The 25,781-nt window shown below is 43.3% G+C and overlaps 1 protein-coding gene across 1 annotated transcript in view; it reads left to right on the forward strand.

The window, feature by feature from the left end:
* LOC148030022 (SEC14 cytosolic factor family protein / phosphoglyceride transfer family protein) overlaps window positions 1-25,781 on the forward strand; it is a 132,715-nt gene that overhangs the window by 13,573 nt on the left and 93,361 nt on the right. The window contains exon 2 of the mRNA XM_087686286.1: window positions 20,863-21,044. Coding sequence (XP_087542412.1) covers window positions 20,863-21,044 — 182 coding nt within the window. The remainder of the gene's footprint in view (window positions 1-20,862; window positions 21,045-25,781) is intronic.

A 25,781-nucleotide genomic window follows, 5' to 3' on the forward strand; every position in this document is an offset into this window, starting at 1 on the left:
ACATAAGCCTCACCTCCATAATGTGCCGGAAGCCGCCCCTATAATCTCAAGGATGCCTCATGCTCAAGAAGCATCGAGGTCATATGTGTAAAACTGACAGGAGTCGATGATGTCTGCGCCCGCAAAGCATTGGCCACTCCATCAAACTCCGGGGGGAGCTTGTAGAGAACCGTCCCGACAAGATGCACCTCGGGAAGAGCAGATTGCATGTGCCGAAGCTGGTCCTGTACCTGCGTAACACGAAGAAGAAAAGACTGAATAGTATCTTTCGGCTCAAACTTCATCTGCTGGAGCTGGCCATAAAGTGTGACGGCCCGCATGGTGGAAGGTGCCTCGTACATCTGCTGCAACTTCTGCCATACTTCAGGAGATGTCCTACAGGAGGTAACCGCCGGTAAGACCGCTTTAGAAATACACCGAAGCAACGCCGAGTAAGCACGGGCATCGTCCGAGTCCCATGTGAGCACCGCTTCCTCATGGTTGTCCTCATCAAAGTCTTCAGGAAGAGGAAAAGGACGGAGAGGTCGAGCAATGGCTCCACAGACGATGTACCATAACCGCTTCTGCACAAACCAAGCTTTCATGACAGCACTCCATGTGAGATAATCAGGTCCATGTAACTTATCATCAGTGGAAGTGCACGGAGAAGCTATATGGAGAGGATAAGAAGAGAAGTAGAGAAGAGATGGAAATTTAGAGAGGAAACACAGCCAAAACACAAGCACAGACTACAGTAAAAGAGAGTTCACATGCAAGAGAACCCAAAATCTGATCAATAGAAGACAAAATCTGCTGCAGAAAGTCAAAAAATCAGTCAAAAACTGCCAAAAACAGCAAAAAACGGCCTGAAGTAACAGTCACCCAGCCACGAGAGATGCTGAATCAGCAAAACGCAGACTGTAAACTGCAGAAAAACAGGTAGAAAACTGTCGCCAGCAGCTGCAGATGAAAAAATGCAGGCAGCAGAGGGTGCGGAGGCAGCAGGAGATGGCAAAACTGCAAAAAACGCAGGCTGAAAACAGCCCCAAAACAGGTCGCTTGGCTGCGACAGCAGTCGTCTGATCAGCAGGGGTACAAAACAGTCCTGAAATCAGCAAGAAAACACAGCAGAAACACAAATCCTGAAAACTGATACCATGTCAGAAGTGGAGCAGCGGTGGAAGCATAAACATGTGCTGAAATAAACTGCTGAAACACAAGACAAAAAGAGAAAAGAAAAGAACACGATACAGATGAGAACTTAGATGTATGCACGGGAAATGGAATCCATATATCTGCACACGAGACAGTCGCATACAACAGTGAGTCACTGGCTGCGTGGGCACTGGCACTGGCTCCTCTCTCCACAGAGTCTGTAGATGGTGAAGATGAAGTGACTGACTGAGGAGGAGCCACTGAGTATAAATAGGCTGAAAAAGTGGGGAGCAATAATGCTGGTCGGACAGCATTCAATGCTGGCCGACTGGTGCATAAAAATGCTCCACTGGCATAAAATGCCACACCAAAAAAATACCTAAAATACCTAATAAAAATGCCCAGCCCAGATCAAGCTCAGACTCACACATGAGCTGACAAATACTCTGCTAACACAATAACCTTGATCCCTTTGATGAAGGGCTAGTAGCCCCTTTTCATCATTTTATACTTCACTATTATATGCCATGGATGAAAGTCTTTTCCATCAAACTTACGGATTTGAGGTTTAACATCGGTATAGGCCATGGCCATGATAGAAAGGTCTTATCGATTGCTCACGAGATGTTGAAGTAGATGCTTGATTGGTGCTACTTTCTTTCTGATTTCTTTTCTCCTCATCTAAACAAGATTGGATGGTGCTTTCCAAGGTTGGATTTGGGATAATTGCATAGCTTGCCTTGGATTATCTCTGCAGCTGATGCTACTCTCTTGCCCCGAGGCACGTTGATGTCCTTTTGCACTATCAAAACGGATTTGTTGGGTCCCTTGTGGCTATAGTGATCTTTGGGATAGAGTCTTCGATCTTTTTTAGGTTTTGCAGCCCTTTTCTATCTTGGATTGTGATTGTCCTCGGTACAATTGGGATCTTGTAGGCCGTTTGACCCTTTAGTCTTCTTCAGTTAGTCGGATTTATCATTTCATGATTCGAGACCGTGCATGGTTGACCACCAAAGGCAATGCTTTTTGGGGATTGCACAAATCCAAAGCCTAGTGGAAATTGACTATAATGGAGGGATTGATCAATAAGATGCCATTCAAATGTATAGGTTATTCATTTGGAGAATGTTGGTGGGGAGCCTTCTGTAAAGAAAAATACCCTAACACAGAAACATAAACAGAAACCGTACGACAAAGCACAGACTGATAAAAAGAACACAGTTAGGGTTAGGGTTAGAGTAACTCAGAGACAATGAACACAAATGAATAAATGAAATGATATGACTACTAATAATACGATGCTCATGCAGCAAACACACTATGCAGTGAATGAATACTGAACCTCGAACTCCTGTATCTCTAGGATCAAGGCAGGGGTAATGAGCTGGAGAGAGTGTCGTACTTCGAACAGATCCTGAATCGTAGCAAGGCAGCCTCTAGATATCGAACACCAGCAAACACAGCAATTTGCTGGTGTGGCAAGCTGTACGACAGCAGTGCAGATGAACAACAGTCAGTTGCCAGGCAGAAATAGTAGCAATCAGCATGTGGAGGGCTGGAAATAGGTGCCAAACTGTGGGGAACAGTGATGGACAGCAAGGGCTGAGATGTCCTCTGTGACTAGGGTGTGGGCATCAAGCTGGTAACACCCTAAACCTGCAAAAACGAGATTGTGTAAGAGTGGAGGGCTGGCTGCCAATTTATAGAAAATTAGGGTTCTAGATTCTCTCTCACTTAACTTTCTCGATCCGCTCCCCGTTTTAGGGTTTTGGCTAAAATAAGCCTAAAATAAGCATGTTTTGGGGTTGTTTAAGTGGCTAAGTGCATTTCTTAGCACAACACCCCCTCTCAGGCCCAAAATAGGGCGAGAAAAGTAGACTAGCCTAAATTTTGATTTACCCCAAGGCATCCCACCCTAAAACAGCTAGGGCATCGGACAAAAGGTGCACGTTAGCTGCCCAGTGGTCTACCAAGACTACAGAGGTGATATATATCTTACCAAGGGAGCCCAAATGATCACCCCAGAGAGGTCAGGACATTGGACCAAGGGTGCTCGTCGGCTGCCCAAGGGCCTACCAAGGCCTACAAAGGCGGATGGAATCAACCATGGACTTGTTTGTTTTGTTTTTTTTGTTTTTTTTTTTTGGAAAAGTGTTTTGAAAATACATAATTAATATAGGGGCAGCGGCCGATTAAGTGACAGATAGGAAAAGATAAAGAGAGTTTTAAACCCAAGTTATTCACAAAACTAGCAAGCCAATCCCTTGCACTGACGAGGATAAGTGCCTAAGGATGATAAAAGTGAGTGTATGTGCCAATCATGTGTTGAATATGTGAGGGGCAAAAAAAATGGTGGGCTTAGCAAGACAAGCAAGCAAGTGTAGGGAAACTGCCTTGAGGGGAACTGCCATGTGTTATGCTACGAATATTGTGGATCCTAGAGTCGACCACTCCAAAAGATCGAAAAGGGATAAATGCGCACATATGCATGTTGACATGAACAGAATGCCAATGCATAGGGTAATGCAAAGGGAGATGCAAGATGTCATGCTCATGCTATATGCTATGCAATGGTGGCACTGGGATAGTGCCCTCGCAGGGGAAGTGTTCGCTTGTCCAAGTGTCCTTTTACAATCAGGTTATCCTGATAGTGCGGATGAAGTTACAAATGCCCATAATACAATACAAAAGAATAAGTGAATGTAATGTCTAAAAAATTGTAAGCATCATCACTATTTCGATCAAGAGTAGGAGCTGCTCCCTCTCAAACTGGAATGGAAAGCAAGAGGGAAGCACCCTCTCCTCGTCAAGCTGAAGAAGTAGCAGAGGGTGTACCCAAGCCGATTTTGGGTAACAGGTGTACTGATGAACCGGCCGAGTGCCCGCTTTGGTCAAGATATCTGCAAAATTATCTGATGAAGGGACAAACTCTAGGCGAATAGTGCCTAGCTCAACCTGCTCTCTGGACAAGTGGAAGTGGACTCTCACATGCTGTGTTCCTGGTGTGATGATCAGATTGCCCGAAAGGGCAATGGCACTCTGGTTGTCGCAGTAGACAACTGTGGGAGAGTCAGATGGAAAATGAATCGCTGCCAGTAAACTCCTCAGATAGATGTCCTCAGTGGTGCCATCGAAGAGAGCCCAGTACTCAGCCTCGACCGTGGAAGCCGCCACCGTCTCTTGCTTACGGTTGGACCAAGAAATGGAAGCCGTGCCCAAGGTAAAGAGGTAGCCACCATGGGAATGCCGGGTGTCAGGATCTCCTGCCCAATCAGAATCAGTGTACCCATGCAAACATAAACCAGAACCATATGTCAAGCCATAAGAAAAAGTACACCGCAAATAATGCAACATAGGAAGACATGCAATACAATGTGAAATCCTAGGTGCTATGAAATATTGACTGAGATTCCTACCTAGTAAGCTAAATCTGGCCTAGTGTGAATTAACCAAAGAAGTTTTCCTACAATAGAACGATAGGTGTGTGCATTGAAGGGATGTCCTAGGATATCCTTTGACAAGTGGACAGTAGGATCAATAGACGTGGCCACTAGCCATGTCTGATCCGAAGTGTACTGTTCCACAAGCTGAAGGGTGTATTTCTACTGTGACACAAAAATACATCCTCTAGAACGAATTACCTCCATTTCCAAAAAATAAGACAATAAACCAAGGTCTGTCATTTCAAATGTAGCTTTAAGCTTAGCCTTAATTTCCGCTATGGCAACAAAATCTGAACGTGTGATGAGTAAGTTATCAATATATAGCAGGATATAGCTAATCCCCTCTGGAGTGGATCGAACATATAAGTTCGGGTCATAAGGGGTAGAATGGTATCCATGAGTCTGTAAGAACTTATCCATTCTATGGAACCAAGACCGCGGCGCTTGCTTCAGTCCATAAAGAGCTTTCTGCAAGCGGAATACGGTATCCCTAGGGTTCCTTGAGGGAAAGCCCGATGGTTGCTCCACATAGAATTCCTCCTAAGTATCCGTTCAGGAAGGCACTCTTGACATCCATTTGATGTATTGGCCAGTCGTGGTGAGCGGTGAGCGCGAGTAGCAAGCGAAAGGAAGTCAACCGTGCAGTAGGGGCAAAGGTCTCTTCATAATCAATGTCGTGCTTCTGTCGAAACCCTTGCACTACAAGGCGAGCCTTGTACTTGTCTAAAGTCCCATTAGCTTTTAGCTTTGTCCAAAAAATCCACTTTGTCCCGATGACTTTCTTGTGGCTCGGACGATCCACCAATGTCCAAGTCTCGTTGCGGTCAATACTCTCTAGCTCCCTTTCCATGGCCTCTCGCCATTGAGGGTGCTGAAGAGCCTCCTGCTAGGTATTCGGCTTAGAATGCGCTATGTAAGTAGCTATAAACAGCAATGCAAATGATGCCTAAGGAGCAAGTAAGGTAGATCTTCTAGATCCCTTTGGAGTGGAATCCGGTGGTAGGATCCCCGAATCCGGCATGGTCTGCTGGTACTAGCGAGGTAATGGGTCTCACGAAGGAGGCCTGGGAGGTGAAGAAACTGCGGAAATGTTAGGAGCGGGAAGTAGACCAGGCTCAGTAGGCATGATCTCTGATGATGTGGAAGAAGGAAGCAAATCGGAATCCGGTGCAGAAGACTGCACAATATCCCTCTCATCACAGACAACATCTTGCCTAACGATCACCTTGTTTGTCCAAGGATCAAATAAATGATAGGCTTCCGCTTCAAAGGAATATCCCAAATAGGGAGATCAGCTCGGGGACTAAGCTTTCCTATCTTGTCATCAGGCGTGTGTGTGTACGCACGATACTCGAACACTCTAAAATGGGAAATAACAGGTCGAGAGCCAAAAAATGCCTCATATGGGATCTTCTGAGGAAGAGCCGCAGTTGGGTACCGGTTGAGGATGTACACTGAAGTATTAACTGCCTCGACCCAAAGGCGCTCAGGAAGCTCTGCTGGGAACAGCATAGAGCGTGTCATTTTCATGACTGCAGTTCTTACGCTCTACGACTCCATTCTGAGAGGGGGAGTTGGTAGAGGTGAGCTGGCGAGAAATGCCATGCTTCTGTAAAAACTCAGAAAACTCGTGGGAGGTAAACTTACCACCGCTATCACTCCTCATGCACCCAATACGACGATCAGTTTGGTTATGAACCAGCAGCACCCAAGGAGAAAAATATGTGAAAGCATCTGACTTATGCTCGAGGAAGTACACCCACATGTATCGAGAATGATCATCCACTATAAAAAAGAAGTAGAGTGCGCCGTTCAAAGCAACAGTGGATGTCGGCCCACAAAGACCAACGTGAATCAATCTAAGAGGCTCCTCAGCTCTATATGTAGACTTCTGAAGAAATGGGGTACGATGCTGCCCTCAAGCTGACAGGCTTTACAGACATCTCGAGCTAGCTTCAGGCATGGAAGGCCCTCAACCAGCTCACGGCGTGATAACTCATAAAGTGAGTCATAACCAAGATGCCCTAAGCGAAAATGCCAAAGACGCTTATTGTGTGTAGGCTCCCGAGATGTGGCTAAGGCTTGGAAGCTATGAAACACGGAGCCTTCGGCGGTCGGCTCAGTCAGAAAGTGTGTCATGTGGTATAGGCCATTAGGCTGTGCCTCACCACGAGCAATCACTAAACCAGTCAAAGAGTCAAGGACCTCGACTGTGGTTGCTGTAAAGAAGATTGCTCGCCCCAACCGCCGGCAAGGCTGTTGAACACATAACAAGTTCACCTCAAGCTGAGGGACATGATATACATTGTCCAGCGAAGCTAGATCCGGACCCTTGTCAGTGGCAAAACTGACGCAACCTTGAGCTTGAATCTTGATCGAGGAGTTGTTTCCTACACGGACCCGCCCGGCTGTAGGGGCTTGGGTACGGAAAATGTCTTCTATAGGAGTCATGTGATGTGTAGCTCCACTGTCCACAATCCAAATTTGAGCTGAAGTGCTCCGCTATGACAAGTGGGGCTCTGCAGTAACCTTGTCGGGAGGCAACTCACAGATGTGGACGAGACTTGCATCTGATGTCTCTATGGAGATGATATGGGCCTTTGCAAACTAGTCAGACAAGCCCTCTGGAGTTGAGAACGTTGTCGACTGAGATGACTGTGCGGTGGCAGTGTGAGTCTGACCTTTAAACTGCCCCTTGCTATCACCCTACCTCCCCTGTTGGGGGTTGCTCAACTGAGGGGCGGGGGTCTGAGACTTAGGTTTTGGTGGTGTGCCTCCTGCCTTTGATCGACACTCGTTGTCAAAATGGCCAGCCTTTTGATAATGTTGACAATACCTATTCTTTTTAGGTACATTCTGCTACCCAGGTTTGAGTTACGACTGGGAGTTTCCTTGAGAGTCCCCAAATTGATTTAGCTTTTGAGTTTGATTTTGATTTTGAGTGGAGGTTTGGTTTGGTTTGCCCTTCCCTTGTTGCCTTTTCTGAGAATGAGCAAGAAGAGCCTCCTTTGAAGAGGAATTCATATGAAACTAATCGAACAACCGTGCGTAACGCAACAATAGACACTCAAATTCATAGAATGTAGGCATGGTAGGCTTTGAGACTATTCCTTCCACAAAATTGAAGTATTTCTTGGGGAGTTTATTTAGCAACAATGTGACCTGATCGTTAGAGGACTTGGGAGATCTCGTAGTGGAGAATTTAGCGAGGAGACGCCGATACTCAGCCAACTTGACTTTCAAGTCATCCCGGTCAGTGATTTTGAAAAGCTGAAGCTCATGGTCAAGATTAATACGACGGGTCCTATCTCGAGCTGCATAGTGGTCAGTCAAGTGTGCCCATCGCTCTGACGCTAAGTCAAAATGCTGAAGTTGAGAATGAAACTCTGGTAATAAGCCCTGCATCAGCTCGACAATAGAGGAGGCATTCCTAGCCTTCTATGAGCGGACGACCTCGTATGGAACAAATGCGGAATCGGGTTGGGGTTCCAACCCCTACAGTAGATCCCATAGGTTCTGTGAATCAAGGACATGTCTCATCAAATTCGACCAAGTAGTAAAGTTTGACCCGTTAGAACGAGTCTTGTCATTAAATGCGTTCTTGGCAGAAGATGAGCTACAACCGTGATGTGTCGGGTGGATGGAGCAAGATGATGGTAGAGGGGAGAATGCCTGATAAGAGTAAGAAGGAGGGGAAAGAGGTGGGTAGGGAGAAGTAGGCTGTGAGTGTCCAATGAGTGCCGATTGATGCGGAGGCACTGGAACATGAATGTTTCCATAAGGTGCCGGTATAGGTGGAGGCACAGGGACACAGTAGCCTTGTCCAAGGTAAGGCTGGGACATAGCATTATGACCAGAAGGTCCACTAGGCAATGCCATGGAGGCAAACTGTGGAGGCAACTGATTCACACTCGGGAGAGACTAAGTGGGATACCCAGGCTGTAATGATCTTGAAGGTGTGTATGAGGTAGGTGGAACACCTCTCGGGTGAGGAAAGGATGAGGTCCTAAAGGATGTGCCTATGTTTCCACAACCCCCAGAGTGATGTGCGGTGCGACATGAGGTGTCTGAAATGGAAATGAAAATGTAAATGATGTAAATGGAGGTGGTGAAGCAACGGAAGAATATGGTGAGATGGGTGGGTTTTGAAAGTGAGGTGTATGAGGTGTAGATTCTTTTTGTTCATTTTTATCATTTAAAGATCGAAAATGAAACTGTGAAGATGATGATACACCATGTAATGAAGTGAAAGGAACACCAAATTTATTTTGATTATGTGAAGTAGACAGAAAAGAAGGAAGGACAGAAGAAGAGTTACCTGGCTTTTTCTTATAATCCCCACGACGTGTGTTAACATACAAGAATTGGTCCTCTAGAGGACCTTTTCCGTAGTCAACAGACTGGACTCTTTCTTTCACATGATCTCTACCAGTATATTGCAAAACAGAAGAGGTAAAAGAAGAAGGCACAAAAGACGAATCAAAAGTACCTTGCACCGGAGAGGACGGAAGAGTCTGAAAAAATGGAACATACTCTGGATCTTGCTCTCCAAGAGGGGGGCCCATCCCTGATGGAGGTCTCGACGGCCCTGCAACATCATCAGACTTACGCGCAACATTCTGAAGAGTGAAATCCATGCATACCTTCATTTAGAAGCTTTTCTTGAAGGGCAATCCTTCGGTCGAGCTCCTCAATCTTCTTTTGTAGATAGGCTATGATCAATTTATATTCCTCAGAGGTCACTTGCCTATCTTTTCTTCCATGTACTTAAATGTTTCTCCCACCATGTCGAAACTTTGTGGAGCAAGCTGATTGGCCCACTCTTGCTCGGTTCTCGGCACAGGCTGATTTGGAGACTGAATCGGTGTTGATGTGTTCGAAGTCATTTGAACCTACTATTGTTCTTGCTTCTTGCGAAGAGGTTTCAGATCAAAGGCCTAGGTTTCTCAGAGAGTACTAGGCTGTGATACCATGTAAAGAAAAATACCCTAACATAGAAACATAAACAAAAACCGTACGACAAAGCGCAGAGTGATAAAAAGAACACAGTTAGGGTTAGGGTTAGAGTAACTCAGAGACAATGAACACAATGAATAAATGAAATGATATGACTACTAATAATACGATGGTCATGCAGCAAACACACTATGCAGTGAATGAATACTGAACCTCGAACTCATGTATCTCTAGGATCAGGGCAGGGGTAATGAGCTGGAGAGTGTGTCATACCCCGAATGGATCCCGACTCGCAGCAAGGCAGTCTTCGGATGTCGAACTCCAGGAAACGCAGCAGTGAGAAGTTGGATCTGATGTAGACAGCAGTGAGGAGAGAGAAGACTAAAAACGGAGCCTGCAGGAGAGAGAAAGACTGAAAACGGAGCCTGCAGGAGAGAGAAAGACTGAAAACGCAGGCAGGACAGCCTGTAGGAGAGAGAAAGACTCAGCGACTGCAGACATGAGAGAGAAAACTGTTAGGGTGGCAGATGGAGCCTGCAAACGCAGCAGTTTGCTGGTGTGGCAGGCTGTACGACAGCAGTAGAGATGAACAGCAGTCAGTTGCCAGGCAGAAACAGCAGCAATCAGCGTGTGGAGGGCTGGAAACAGGCGCCAGACTGTAGGGAACAGTGATGGTCAGCAAGGGCTGAGATGTCCTCTGTGACCGAGGTGTGGGCAGCAAGCTGGTAACACCTGAAACCTGCAAAAACGAGATTGTGTAAGAGTGGAGGGCTAGCTGCCAATTTATAGAAAATTAGGGTTCTAGATCCTCTCCCACTTAACTTTCTCGATCCGCTCCCCGTTTTAGGGTTTTGGCTAAAATAAGCCTAAAATAAGCATGTTTTGGGGCTGTTTAAGTGGCTAAGTGCATTTCTTAGCACAACACCTTCCCCTTGTGTCAGCTCCTGACCGTAGGGGTATTTGTGATAGGAATTTTTTCTTCTATGCCACTATGGTTGAGTCTCCTCGTCACAGATTCATCTCTTGTCCTTTCGCTCGGAAGATTTGGGCCCTCCTCTCCTTGGAGATTTAGCATATTGTGGTGGGGAGACCAGGATGCTTCCTCTTGATTGGGTATTTGGTAAAGCTAAATATCATGAGTCGATGTAACCTCATATGAAGATTTTGTTTCAATTTTAAAGGTTTGGGTCGTAGGCATTTTAGGGTCACTCGCAATGCATTTGTTTTTAATGTTGTCTCCAGCATCCAATGTCATGTTGCGAAGCTTAAGGGACTTTTTCAGTGGCAGCTTGACCTTATATAGTATGTTGGTATTTTGGTCAAAGATGACTTAGTTTCTTGGCATGGGTTAGTTTTTTCAGTGACCTTGCCTTGACTTTTGTATTTTTTTGTATTTTGTTTGTGATATAATATAACAACTCATTACGAAAAAAAGTGTGCGTGTGTGCGTGTGTATGGTCGTGTGTGTGGACACACAAGACAACGAGCAAGAGTGGACAACAATTCAAGAACGGTATCCTCCACCTCAAATAGATGCACAATAATAGACTATGTAGTAGTGGGGGTAGCCTTCAAGTCCTTTGGGCCATCCTTTGGCTTCAGATGGGGTTACTTCTATCAACACTTATCCTCAAGAGTGCCCTTTCCATAGTGTGGACGCTTGGGCTTAGACTTCTTCTCATATTTCTTGTCTTGTTTTTAGTTGTTATTTGCCTTCTTGTTCCCCTTCTTGTTCTCCCTTTTGTACCTGCAGTAAAAGCTTTAGTAGAGCTTGTCAAAAGATGACGTACCAGCGCGATAGTAGGGTTTGTGGGAAGGAACATAGAGTGAACTCGGCAAACATGAAGAAGACAAGAGAAGAGAGAAGAAACTCTAATGAATGGAATGATGAAGTTTTGAATCATGGAGTGAAAGGAAGATGATGAAGACAACCACGAACCACGAACCGCAATGTCCTCCTGAAGGGGTGTGAGGGCAGTGGAGAGACTAGAGAGAAGAGGCAACAGACTGGATGAATCAGCCGTAAAGAATGAGTGAGAGAGTGGCCTATAAATAGGCATAGCTTGTCTAGGATGACGCCCCTTTTGGGGCTGCAAATCCTAAATGCAAAATGCAGAAATGCAAAAACGCAAACTGCGGGTGAATGGTTTCTCAACACCCTCTCTTGGGCCCAAAAAGGAGAAGAGTGAGGTGGAGATGGAATGCTACATGCTGAAGAATGCTCATGCAGCACGTGACACTTGGACAGTGTCCCTCGTGGGGAAATTGTTCACTTGCCCAAGCGCCCTAGTACAAAGATGATGAAAACATGCAATGCAGAGGAGGAATGTCGAACTTTGTGTGGTGCCAAGAACCATAAGGATATGCCCGTACTCGATCTCCGGAGTTGGCTCCATGCTGATCAAGTGACCAAGGCAAGAAGAAGAGGAGGAAGAAGATGTAGAGGATCCCTAAGATCCAAGATTTCCACCTGAAAGGTAACTTGCAGTAAAGAATAGTAGACAGAGTGAATTGGAGAACCCCAAACTCAACCTCGAGAGAGAAGCCACTAGCTCTGTGAATCGATGCAAGAAGGAATACGAAGGCCTCATCACCAAGTCGCGGTTGAACCTTCAAGGCCTCGATCTAGGTGGATCCTTGAGATCCTGGGAATCAATAGGTGAGATGATCGTTGGAAGGAAGCCACCCCATCCAAAGGTAGAAGAAAAAGAAGGTAAAAGGTCTCCGCCAAGATGTGCGAAGGATTGAGCGGTGGGTGGGGACGCCCTTTGCAATTGGAGGAATAGGAGCCCCCTCTGAAGTTGCAGTAGATGTAGATGCCCCCTCGGAGGGCAAAGAAAGATCAACCCCCTTTGAATCCCCCTTTGAGGTAGATAGGGAATCCAAAAACTCATGGATCATGGACTGCGAAATGTCTGAGGATGAAGGAAGTGTCGCTTGTTGTACCAAAGAAGGTATCTAGGATGGTGAAGAATTCCTAGAGGTGGCCTCTCGAACTTGAGTAGGTGAGGGTGAAGGGTGGGGCCCAGACTGAGTGGGCAACAATTGCTTCTTCTGAATGGAGAGGACTAGGAAGCCGAAGAAGAGGAAGGAGTCAAGCAGCCACTCTCCCTCGAAGGAGCAGACTGATGAGGAGACGATATCAAACAATCACTCTCTCTCGATGGAGCGGATTATAGAACTGCGGGCCGTGGTAGCCATTGTACCCGAAAATAGGTGGGAGAAGACTGCCATTGGCATTGCGATGATCTCCGGGAGGTCGTAGCACCAATCGAACCTCCATGTCCTTGAAAGGACTTAGTGCGCATCAGATGCGTCTTATTGCCTTGAGCATAGTTTGATAGTTGATGCAGAACGATCTCTGTGGCCTAGAAAGGAGAGGTGGCACAAGGAGTGCTTGGTGGAAGACACATATACTTCGGGGGGTGGGGAGCAAAGGTCGAAGTCGGCAAGCATCGGTGATGCGTCTGGTGATGCCACAGTAGGTGTGACATTAATGTGACATTAAAAGTGATATTTAATGTGTGATATTTAATGTAACGTTAAGGTCACAAATATTGAATGTGACATTTAATGTGACATTAAGGTAAATCTAGGGGAACACGCACGAGGATGACCGTCCGGGCTCTTGGGCGCCCGAACGGGGTTAAGGGGAGCCTAGAGAATAAGAGAGTCCAAGAATAGTAGGACTCACCAAAAGTGGACGGCTGGCGGAGGCAACGGGGAGAGAGGTGTCAGCACTTATCTAGGCGAGGTTGGGTGGAGAAACGAATCACTCGTGCTCACAGAGGAGAACGGTTTTCTTGATAGTCTTCTTCTAAGTCATTTGACATTGGCAGTGACAGATTTTCAGGTCCCGCTATTCGTCTCAATCGACGAGTTACAGTCGACGGGTCTCGCTGTGAAGTCGCTGGTTAAGTCAGTTGACGGACCCGTAAAGCCGCTGGTCAAACGTTAGGTGACACGTCACGTAAAACTTGACGTGACGTGTATCTATGTCACGTAACTTATCGAGGGGGCAGCTACTTTTTCACGGAACATCGTAGGCTGAATCGTGGGCCACTGAATCCTGGTCACGCCTGTCCGTGAACGCCCTCGGTGAACACACCAACGAAACACACATTCTTCTCCTTTTCACAGGCTGAAGGTGAAGTTATTTTCTGATGCGTGTTTGATCAGTCGACTGCGTGTTCGGAATTCTTCTTTTCAGCCTCGACTGCATTTACATCACAAGTACAAGCTCGGCAGAGAGCAAATTCAGGAAAGGGGCATTGATGGCCTGTGTGATTATTAAAGAAGGGGGCTGAATACTAGTCGTTTCTGCAAAGAAGCTCCATTTCCTGCGTAACCGACTTTGTTCGGGCGATAAAATTTATTCCTTACTCTTCGGGTTTATTTTCAAACCAGCAACAATTGCTTGCCATTAAAATCAGGGAAGTACTTTACTTTGTATGCAAATTTCTTATCTTTGCTTTCCAATTCCAGTGTATTAATGGCAGAAAAAGAGAAAGAGAGAGTAATGGAAGGTTCTAGTTCTGGGGACCACCCTATGATAGATCCCCAGGGACCAGAAATGCAAGAAGAACAGTGGGAAGAATTTTTTGCTACACGAGAGCAATTTGATGATCTTACTGCTCGTGTGCAAGCTCAGGGGGTTCAAATGGAATTTTTAACCCAAACACTCACTGAAATAAAATCTCAATTAACTTTATTGTTAGAAAGAGATAAAAATAAGATACAAAACTCGGATGTCCCATCTTCATCGAAAGATTTAGATATGACTATGCGAGATCCTAAGGAAACCCATCATAAATTGAGGGATAATCCAGTTCTAAAGGATATGAAACCACCTCAATTTCACGGGGAGGAAAAAGATAGGAATAAAGATACAATCTTTAATTTCCTCCAAAAATGGGAAGATTTACATAAACTTAAGAATACCCCACCACATCTCCAAGCATTGGAGGCTAGTTTAACTTTGGGGCCCAAAGCATATACGTGGTGGTGAACTTTAAAGGAGGCAAATAAAATACTTGAAACTTGGGCTCAATTTGAATCCGTCTTTTTGAAAGAATTCCTTCCTGAAAATGAAATGAAAAGAAATTGGGAAGATTGGGATTATGTCAGATAAAAGGGACGACCCCTACTGACATATCTAGAGGAATATCGTGAGATAATCCTCAAATTGGAAGGAATAGATGAATTTCAAAAAACAAGAGGATTCATTAGGGGACTAGATAAAGCCTGTAAAAAGGAAGTAAAAAGGAGTTCACCTAAGACGCTGGAAGAGGCAATTAAATTTGCATTAATTCATGAAGATAGTATGCGTCTAGGTACACTCACTAGTCTCACTGATACGGAGCCCAAGTCTAAGGAATTGGAAACCTCAAAATTTGTGGGCAAATTTAAAAGGAAAATGCCAATCTTTAAGAGTAAAAAACAACCTTTTGAAAAGAAACCATATGTGAGGCCAAAGTTAAGTCCTAATGACTTTGATAAAGCCAAAAAAGAAAAGTTGTGTTTTAATTGCCTATCCCCTAACCATGCTGCTTGGAATTACCCTCAAAAGAAAAAGGGGGAAGATAAAGGAAAGAATAAGGACAAGGGCAAGGGAAAAGAAAAACAAATCCATGTAGTGCAGACCTTAGAATTAAAGGGGCATGAAAAGTACAAATCTTTAGAGGTCTTGCACATGGATGTACAACACAAGTGTTGTATGTCAACTTCTATGTGGCAGCCTGCTTTTAGGCCACATGATTTACTTAGAGTACATGGATTGATAGCTGGAAAGAGGGTTAGAGTCATGATTGATGACTCTGCTACACATAATTTTATAAATTATGCACTTGTCAAAAAATTGAAACTTCCCCAACAAAAGAGTGGGCATCAATATGTTGTTCGTATGATGCAAGGCCAAGACAATAAAATATGGGATACAATGGTATCCAATTTGGAAATTGAGATTCAAGGATATAAAGATAAACTTGATTTCCAAATTATGAACATGGAAAGAGCTGATATTGCTCTACGGAGGGAGTGGCTATGGGGATTGGAACCATCCTTAAAACGTAGTTATCACCATAATACATTGGAATTTGAAAGGGATGGTAAGACTTTTGTCATTCAAGGTGAACATGAAGTATCTGATAATCCTTTGCTGTGTTCTACTGAAGTTCAGAAGCTGATAAAGAAGGAAGTTTGTGAGGTATATATGTTATGGTCTCTTCTTGTACAGAACACTTTTACTTTCTGTAATATAAAACAACAAATTTTTTATGTTTGTGAGTTGAATGTTAATAATGAATTAAGTAGTTTGTTAGATGATTTTAAAGATGTGTTTCCTTCTGATTTACCAAGTGGCCTTCCACCAGATAGGGGTGATATAAATCACTCAATTGACATAAATAAGGATACATACCCTATTTCTAAACCACCGTATAGGTTAAGTGAAACACAGCATCAAGAAGTTGAAAGACAAATTAAGGATTACTTGGATAAAGGGTTTATACAACCCAGTAATTCACCTTGGGCTTCACCAATTTTATTGGTAAAGAAAAAAGATGGTTCTATGCGACTTTGTGTTGACTATAGAGCACTTAATAAAATAACGGTGAAGAATAAATTTCCTATGCCCAGAATGGAAGATCTTTTTCATCAATTGCAAGGGTTCCCAAGACAGCATTTCGTACTAGATGCGGGCATTATGATTTTTTGGTGATGCCTTTTGGCCTCACTAATGCACCAGCTACCTTTATGAAGCTGATGAATAGTGTTTTACGGCCCTATCTAGGACATTTTGTAGTAGTCTTCTTGGATGATATCTTGATCTTTAGTAAATCAAGAGAAGAACATTTGGAACACTTATAATTAGTATTCCAACTGTTAAGAACACATTCCCTTTATGCGAAGAAAACTAAATGCGAATTCTTTGCACAAGAGGTCAAATATTTAGGGCATATTATCTCGAAAGAGGGAATCAACATGGATCCAGAAAAAGTAAGGGCAATTATTGAATGGCCATCTCCAAGGAACCTGGAAGAGCTGCAGATCTTCCTAGGTTTATCTGGATTTTATCGTAGATTCATTCGAGATTATGCCAAAATAGTTATTCCAATGACAGACCAACTTAAAGGGAAAGGAAAAAGTTTTAATTGGGGAACAGACCAAAATGAAAGTTTTCAAAAACTTAAGGTAGCTATCGCTACAGCTCCAGTATTATTAATCGTGGATCCCAATAAACCATTTGTGGTTGAAGCTGATGCCAGTGATAAGGCAATAGGCGCGGTCTTATTACAAGAAGGTCAACCAGTTGCTTTTGAAAGCAAGAAATTAGACCGTGCAAAACAGAATTATTCTGTTTATGAGAGGGAGCTGTATGCAATAGTACATGCAATGAAGAAATGGAGGCACTATTTGTACAGTGCCAAACTTTTGATTTTATCGGATCATGAAAGCATTAAGTGGCTTAATGATCAACCGGATTTACACGGGCGTAAAGCCAGATGGGTTGAACTCCTCCAAGAGTTCGACTATGAGATAAGATATAGAAAAGGAAAGTATAATATAATAGCTGATGCACTCAGCAGAATGCCCATCATTAATGAATTGAGTTTTACTCAGTTCACTTCCAACTTGCTTGAATCTTTAAAAGGGAAATGCCAGGTTGATTTGGCATATTCCAACATATGGGAAGCAATAAAAAATGGGGATCCAAATGAAAGTGCTTCTACTGAGGAAGGAATATCTGAGGATTTTCAACGAGGAAATGGAGTATCAGGGGTTGCTCAAATTCGATTCAAGTGGAAGAATTTTACCATTGATAATGGTTATTTACTCTACAAGGGTAGGGTATGTGTCCCGAAAGATATAGAAATAAGGTGCCAGATACTCTTTGAGTGTCATGATACCCCTAGCGTGGAACATCCAGGAGTTAATAAGACTTATAGTCTTATTAAAAGGTAGTTCTATTGGCATGGAATGAATAAGGACGTCCTTGACTATGTGGTCAAATGTAATAAATGCCTGGTTAATAAAGCTGAAAGATTAAAAATGGGAGGACTTCTCCATGCACTAGAAATTCCTTCGGGAAAATGGGAGAGTATCTCCATGGACTTTATTGTTGCTTTACCTAGAACACAGAATAGCTAGGTTTATTCCAACTTCAACTGATGTTAAAACACCAGAATTGGCTAGATTGTTCGTAGAGAACATATACCGATTGTATGGCCTTCCGGCAAATATAGTTTCTGATCGGGATAGAAAATTTGATAGCCATTTTTGGCGTGCTGCATTTAGGAAATTTGATACTAAACTTAGCATGAGTACGGCGGATCATCCGCAAATAGATGGGCAAACTGAAAGGGTTAACCAAATTCTTGAAGATATGCTTAGGGCATATGTAAGTAAAAGGCAAACTAATTGGGAAGAGTATTTACCGATAGCAGAGTTTGCAAATAATAGTGCCAAGCACTCTTTCACTGGATATAGTCCATTTATGTTGATGTATGGGTTTCAGCCCAGAGCTCCTTTTGTAGTAGGACTGCATAAGGAAAAGGTTTAGGCAACTAAAGACTTTTTGGAGGATATGAATAGTATGTTAAAATTTGCTCAAGAAAATATTAAAAAAGCTCAAAATCGAGCTAGAGCATATGCAGATCCTCACCGAAGAGACATCTCCTTTGAAGAAGGAGAATTGGTCTATCTTAAGGTGCCTGAACAAACTAAAACTATGAAAAAGGGACAATGTCCAAAGCTTTTACCAAGGTATTGTGGTCCTTTCATAATACTTAAAAAGGTGGGAGAATTGGCTTACAAGCTCCAACTACCTGCTGGTAGTAAAATACATCCAGTTTTTCATGTAAGTAAATTAAGGAAGAAGCTGGGTGATTTGGATAATCTAATCTTAAATGATGATATTGAGGAGCTATTCAATGACCAATCTAATCCACATGAACCAGAAAGAATATTAAATGTTCGTAATAGACGAACAAGGAATACTATTTATCAAGAATGTTTGGTTAAGTGAAAAGATTGTTCAGAAGAAAGCTCAACATGGGAGTGAGTAAGTACTTTAAAGAAAAGGTTTCCAGATTTACAGTTAGACCTTCCAAGTATCGTTTTCGAGGACGAAACTGATTCTTAAGGGGAAGGAAATGTGACATTAAAAGTGATATTTAATGTGTACTATTTAATGTAACGTTAAGGTCACAAATATTGAATGTGACATTAAAGTGACATTAAGGTAAATCTAGGGGAACATGCACTAGGATGACCGTCCGGACTCTTGGACGCCCGAAAGGGGTTAAGGGGAGCCTAGAGAATAAGAGAGTCCAAGAATAGTAGGACTCATTAAAAGTGGACGGCTGGTAGAGGAAACGGGGAGAGAGGTGCTAGCACTTATCTAGGCAAGGTTGGGTGGAGAAACGAATCACTCGTGCTCACAGAGGAGAACGGTTTTCTTGATAGTCTTCTTCTGAGTCATCTGACAGTAGGAGTATCCAGTAGTTTGGTCATCTGTTAGTAAAGAAGCCATGGGTACCAGTGTGCCTTGTTGAAGAAGGAAGAGGTCAGATATGAACCATGAACTACAATGTCTGCCTCAAGGGCTAGGAGGGAATGGAAGGGATGGAAGTGAGCTCCCAATGGGAGGAGGATGCTACTAGCAGTAAGAGATTGCAACCAATAGAAAAATGCAGGTGAGGAGAGAGAGAGACTAAAAAAGTAGGTGAGGAGAGAGACTAAAAACGTAGACTGTAGGAGAGAGAAAGACTAAAAACGTAGGTGAGGAGAGAGAAAGACTAAAAACGCAGAGTGCAGGAGAGAAAACAGCAAACGCAGGTGAGGAGAGAGAAATACTAAAAATGCAGGCTGCAGGAGGGAGAAAGCAGCAAAAGCTGGCTGCAGGAGAGAGAGACTAAAAATGTAGGAAAAACCAGTAGTAGCAGTCAGCATGCTAAAATCAGCTCTGAACAGTGTGTGATAGTTTGGAAACAGGCGGCGCCAGACTGTTGTAGACAGCAATGGCCAGCTTGGACCGCAATGTCCTCCGCGTCCGGGGTGTGGGCAACAAGCTGAAATACCTGAAATCTGCAAAAACGAGATTGTTTTCTGAATGGAGAGTGATTAGTAACAGTCGCTCTGTTGTAAATAGTTGCAAACTGTGGGTGGAAGGCCGGAAACAGGCGCTAGACTATAGATGAAAGCAAGGGACACCTGGGATTGTGATGTCCTCTACGAAAGGGGTGTGGGCAGCAAGCTGAAAACACCTGAAACCTGCAAAAACGAGATTTATATGCAGCGGAAGAAGAAGAGAAGTGGATGTCGAACCCGCCACCGGTCTTTGCTGTCAGTAGAGTGGAGGATCTTTGTCACTATTTGAGCAGATCCAGCTCTGATACCATGTCAAAAGATGACATACCAGGGAGACATTAGGGTTTGCGGGGAGGAACACGGAGTGAACTCGGCAAACATGGAGAAGAGAAGAGAAGAGAGAAGAAACTCTGGTGAATGGAAGGATGAAGTTCTGAATCATGGAGTGAATGTGACACAAGGGAACAAGGGTGCCGTAGCACAAGGAAGATGACGAAGACAGCCACGAACCACGAACTGCAATGTCCTATCGAAGGGGTGTGAGGGCAGTGGAGAGGTTGGAGAGAGGAGGTGGCGGACTGAATGAATCAGCCGTAAAGAATGTGAGAGAGTGGCCTATAAACAGGCACAGTTAGTCTAGGATGGTGCCCCTTTTTGGGGCTGCAAACCCTAAACGCAAAACGCAGAAACACAAAAACACAAACCACGGCTGAAGGGTTTCTCAATAGAGCTTTCCCAAATATGGACGAAACAATTAATTCATCATTTGCTGGAAAGTTAGCAGCACCCTCCCTTGTGCATCTTGCACTTGCTTAGGGTTGCCACATCGTATCGTGCTCATTGCTTCTATCGTCTATGGGGATTCTTCAGCTTCTGAGTTCATATCTTCATTCCTTCTTCTATTGCCATTTTAACAGACTGATATGGGTTAGAAAACCCTATCCAGTTCACTGTTCGATAAGTGGCTAAGGTGCACAACATGAACAATGATTACATGAGTTTTTGTTTAAAATCAGCATATCTGGACACTGGTTGTCAAAACATCGATCCATGTGCTTCTTAAATAAGAGGTTGTCAAGCTATAGATTGTGTGGATATTCTAACCTATCTCTGGTATATCATGTATTCTTGCAGGACTTGTATATAGCTGGTTTGGTTCTTTTCTCTTCTAGCAAGCATACTTTTTGATTTTTTTCAAATCTGCCTGGCTATCTTTTAATGCAATTTCATGTTTTTGAAGGTTTTCTCGAAACCAATCATGCTTCTCTCCCTTGCCACAACTATTGCTGACAAGCTAGATGAGTTAAAAGCTGCAGAGCTATCTACAATCACAGAGGATCAGATCACAGTTAACAACGATTTAATCAATGGATATAGTGCAATGCCCGGCACTCTGACACTTTGGCCTGGGAGCATTGAAAGGTTTTCATCTAGTCACTTTAGCTAGCTTGGACTGGTACATGCTTGAGTTTTCTACTGCATATGATAAACTATAAAATAGAGTGGAGCATGTGACACTTCTGTTAATAATCACTGTGAACAATTGTAATGATCAAGCATAAAGATATGTATAAAAGTAATAATGACAAGGGTGCTACGACTACTACTGTCAAGTTTTGGTGTGTAGACTTGGTGTAGCTTCAGTAAAGAAGAGATTTTGTTTCCCTTTGACTATATTGCTAAGCTCAAAAGGAATTCTTGATTAGCTTAGTTGATTTGAGTACTTTACGATGTTGGATTAGCCTGCTGTTAAGGATGAAGCGGACACAAGTAAAACACATGGACCATATAACACCATAGTCAGCACATGATATATCAGATGGTGCCATTGCAATGTGAGTTATGAATAACCTAAAAAGAATTTCATTGTGCAGACCTTGAAGGTTATTTGCTTGCTGGGTCTTACACTGATGATTTGCATGAAAAATTGAATTTCCATGTCGTTATCTCATGTTTCTACTTGAAGAAAATGAATCACCACAAGAATAACATGTTTCTTTCTGTATCATTTTTCGAGTCTATCACTTTCATCTGGTGTAAATCCTTGATGTTTCCATGTATGTTGCTGATGCGATTGCACATCACAATTGTTATTTAAGGTGGGATATAATGGAGGATTGGCACATTAATCCATGTCGACAACTGTTGCTGATTAGCAAATCCAAGGGTCAGGATTTGGGCACGACAAACTGAGGCCCATGTCCTTGTGAAGCTAAAAGAATGCTGCAGATCCTTTTACAGCTGGGGTATGGTTTGAGCACATCTTCTATGAACTAGGGTGCAAGGAATGATGCACTAAATCAGCGTAAATCAAGATCTGCATCCTTTAGGTTGGCAGTAGTAGCCTAAATGTGGGGTCTATGTTACAAGCCTTGCTGGCCACTCAACAAGGTTTGCTACTACTAGAATACTCTTACTGGCCACTCAACAAGGTGTCTAGCTTATTGATAACATTAGGCCAAAGAAGTAGAGGAGGAGGAAATAACCACCGTGGGAAGGAAGGAGGGGGGGATATATACTTCCAAGGAATGTTGGTGGCCTGCTGTATAAGAAATGATCCTGTGCTTCATGTGGTTAACAAAACACATGATACTCCATGATGTGATTTAAGGGTAGGCATAAGGTTGGGCTGGGGGTTTTGATCATTGATAACTAAGCTTTGGAAATTGTTCCAATGTTGCAAGCTTGAAGAGTGGCAACAAGATCCCATTTCCTAGAAGAGGCAATATCATGGTGCAATGCTTATGTCTTTCAATTTAAGAAGCGTAAATGGATGTAGATTGGTTCAACTTTATTGTGTTCCAAGGGGATGGTGCAAAACACAAGCTATGCTTAGGACTGCTGGAAATATCTCCAAAGGGTCCCCAAAAAAGTTATCATGACAATGTGGCCTATTCCAGCCAGAGTGCCAGCTGCACAAAGAAAAGGAACTGTAGCACATGTGAAAAAGGGAAATAAAGAAAGACAGCCATATTCACAGGCTAATGTGATCCATAAGACTCAGATCATTACATACATGTCCATGAATGTTGCCTTCATCAAGTAATGCATAGTGTAATGGAAATGAAAGAGAAACCTTTGTACAGATTAATCATTAGAGGCACAGTAAGAAGAGAGTGGACAGCAATGGAGAGAGAGATGAATATAGATGTAGAATGATGAAGCAAGGGCCCCTAGGCTGAAGGCAAAAAATACTGAATGGAATAAGAAGCATGTATGAGTGAATTTATAAATGAGCTTAGGTGCACAATTTGGACAACTTGTAGGAGTGCCAAAAACTGGCTGATCTGAAATGCAGGACAATGGTCTGGGACTTTCTTGTTGAAGGCAAAAAGTGTGGGAGAAAAATCGTAAATACCCCGTGTGTTGATACTCATCAACATATTGAGGAATGACAACCCAAATGAGCTGAGGGGTCACACATGAATATGTGCAACAAGGAGGGTTAAGAAACAAAGTCCCCTTTGACCAAACAAATAATACAACTCATGGAGGGCCAACTCCAACTTGGTACAAATGATTGCTCTACACTTTCTCTTAGCTGATTAGAGCTGATATCTTGATGACTAAGACAAAGAGGACATGGACTCATCCACTACTTTCTCTAGGATTAAAGATGGAGTTCTATTGGAGTCACTTCTTGCGTGTCACATTTTATACAATGATTCTAAAACAAAAATGGGTCTCCATTGTTGTAGAGCTTGAGGGAAAGGAATGTTCGGTAGTAATTGAGGCATTGCAATCTTCCAATCGGATGGCATTTGACATGTTTTCCAAACTTGTTGACAAAGTCGAGTGAGTGGGTCCTTAGGCTTATCAATGTAAGTGGAGACCACTCTAGTGGTGCTTGCTTTGTGATTCCCTTCTTCTATTCTTGTAGCCCTTTGTTTTTTGCAGCCTTTTGGCTCCATGTGTAGTCATCTATCTATCTTTGAGTTTGCTTGGTTGGCCAGAGGGACCTTTGTAAATATTTCAATTCATCAATATTGAGAGAGAGAGAGAGAGAGAGAGAGAGAGAGAGAGAGAGAGAGAGAGAGAGAGAGAGCAAACAAGTGTCGCTCAATTGGTTAAGTTGAACATGTGGTGACTCTTAGGTCTTGGGTTCAACTCCTATATTTTGTATAGTCAGTTAGTGTAGGTATAGAAAAAGGGAGTTTCAAACTTGGGTCCTTGCAATAATAAAATATGTGGCTTACACTAGGGTAGCCATTGGATTATGCGCATGCTCACACATACACCCACAGAGAAGGAAGGAAAGAAATATTAGCGTCTACAAAAGGCCAACATGGCCTATGAAACAAAACCAAATTACAATCCGTGTCTAGTGTCATCTCATGAAAAGTGAAAGGAAAAAAAACATCCTAGGATAGTCTAACATCCAAAATATAAAGATCTCAATGCCTAGAATTGTATGTACAAAATATCTATAGTATCTCCTCTTTATATTTGGAGGACAACACATGATTCTAGCTACGATGTGGTCCACAGCCACTTTGCTAATGTGTCTAGGGGTGAGTTTCTTGTGTCTCGCAATGATAGCTTTGATTTGACTATGGTGTGGACTCCTTAGTTGTCAAACAGGTGGCCGAGGTTGCCGGGCTTGGCAAAGTGCAATGGCCTTGTCTAGTATGACTTTGCGATGTGGGGTAGGTCGAGTTTGGCAAGATGAAGGTATGTCTATTGAGCAAGTAGTGTGTAGGGTGTTTAGTCTATGGAAGAAATCTGTCGCTACTCTCTACTTGGGTCCCTTTGGGCAAATGGGCCTTGTCTTGTAGCAGTGCTATGTGGCACCTCTGAAGCTCTAGGGGGAAAAGGCCCTAGACATCTCTGGTCCTCGTATTCCATGACACGGTGGAGGGGTCTAAAGCCCTTACGAAAGAGAGAACGATTTCTTCCTTGTATGTCATAGTACATTATACATCTACATATATAGTGTTCTTGTGTCTCAAGTTCTTTGCCATAGAATTGGTGTATCCAAATTTTTACTGGAATATTTGTCCATTTACTTGTCTCTATCTTGAGTGATGGGAGGAGTTGCACATATGTTCAATAGCAGCGTGTATATCGTGGGAGAGGTGTGTATTCATATATTGTGGTCGATCCTCAAAGAGAGTGGCTCCGGTTAAACTCCATCTTTGGTCCTATAGGGAGAGGCAACTGAATCCAAGTACTCTCTTTCTCAACTCTTAGGACATTGGCTCTAATGATTGAATGTGGCTCAAATCAGCTAAGGGGAGTGTAGAACCATCTAAGCTATAGTCAAAGGTTAAGAGCCTGTTGATGTCCAATCTATATAAGCGCATTCGAGTTGGTATAAGAAAGTCACTACTCTAAACAATGTCTCTACAATTGTAGGTGTTGCACTTAATTTTGCTCTAGTGATAGCGGGTGGGGTGGAGGGCTTACTCATAATCGTGCATGATATCATCATTGTCAATGGCCTCTCCATGCGGTCCTAGCCTTCATAGTGGTCTCTCTCTAGGCCAGTCTGGTGAACAAGTGGGCTCAATCGTCTATGATATAAGTTGCAACCTCAAACCTCAATTCCATACAAAAGAGTAGGTGTGACTAGAGTGTCAAACAACCATGGTTTGGTGCAAGGTTCTTGAAATTGTACGTGGGTACATTGGCTCTCAAGGGCTCGTAGGGTTGCATAGCCTTGTGTCAATTGGGCCTTAGTTGTCCCCCTCAGTGAAAAACCGGTGCTAGAGAAAGTGACTCCCATGTATACATATTCTTTCACATGCTCCACTACATCTCCCCCAAAGGTAAATTGATACATAGATCGGGTTAGACATGTTGCGGAATTGTTGAATACCATGACTTCGGGTTTTCCAATATTCGTTGTGAGATCTCTATCTCTGCAAAAGGTGTATAATGTATCCAAGTGATGTTGCGAGCCCTTGTGAGTCTACATGCCAATATGGATGCCAATGTGTCACATGCATTTGAGAAATGCTCTGCAACTAGACCATCCTCATCTTGTGCCCTCCCATTTTGTAGTCTATAGATCGCCTCTTTGACCATGTTATTGGTGAGGGACCATCTTGTTGGCCTATGGACCTTTGGGGCCTATGGATATTTGTTTCCCATAATGGAACCAAGTATTAGGTGATGTAATTTGTATGGGGCGACTGTCTCTTGTAAAAATTTCTCCAT

Source organism: Lygodium microphyllum, chromosome 10 (genome assembly GCF_053477565.2).
Source record: "Lygodium microphyllum isolate KBCC chromosome 10, Lygodium_microphyllum_v1.1.10, whole genome shotgun sequence".
Classification (NCBI taxonomy): domain Eukaryota; kingdom Viridiplantae; phylum Streptophyta; class Polypodiopsida; order Schizaeales; family Lygodiaceae; genus Lygodium; species Lygodium microphyllum.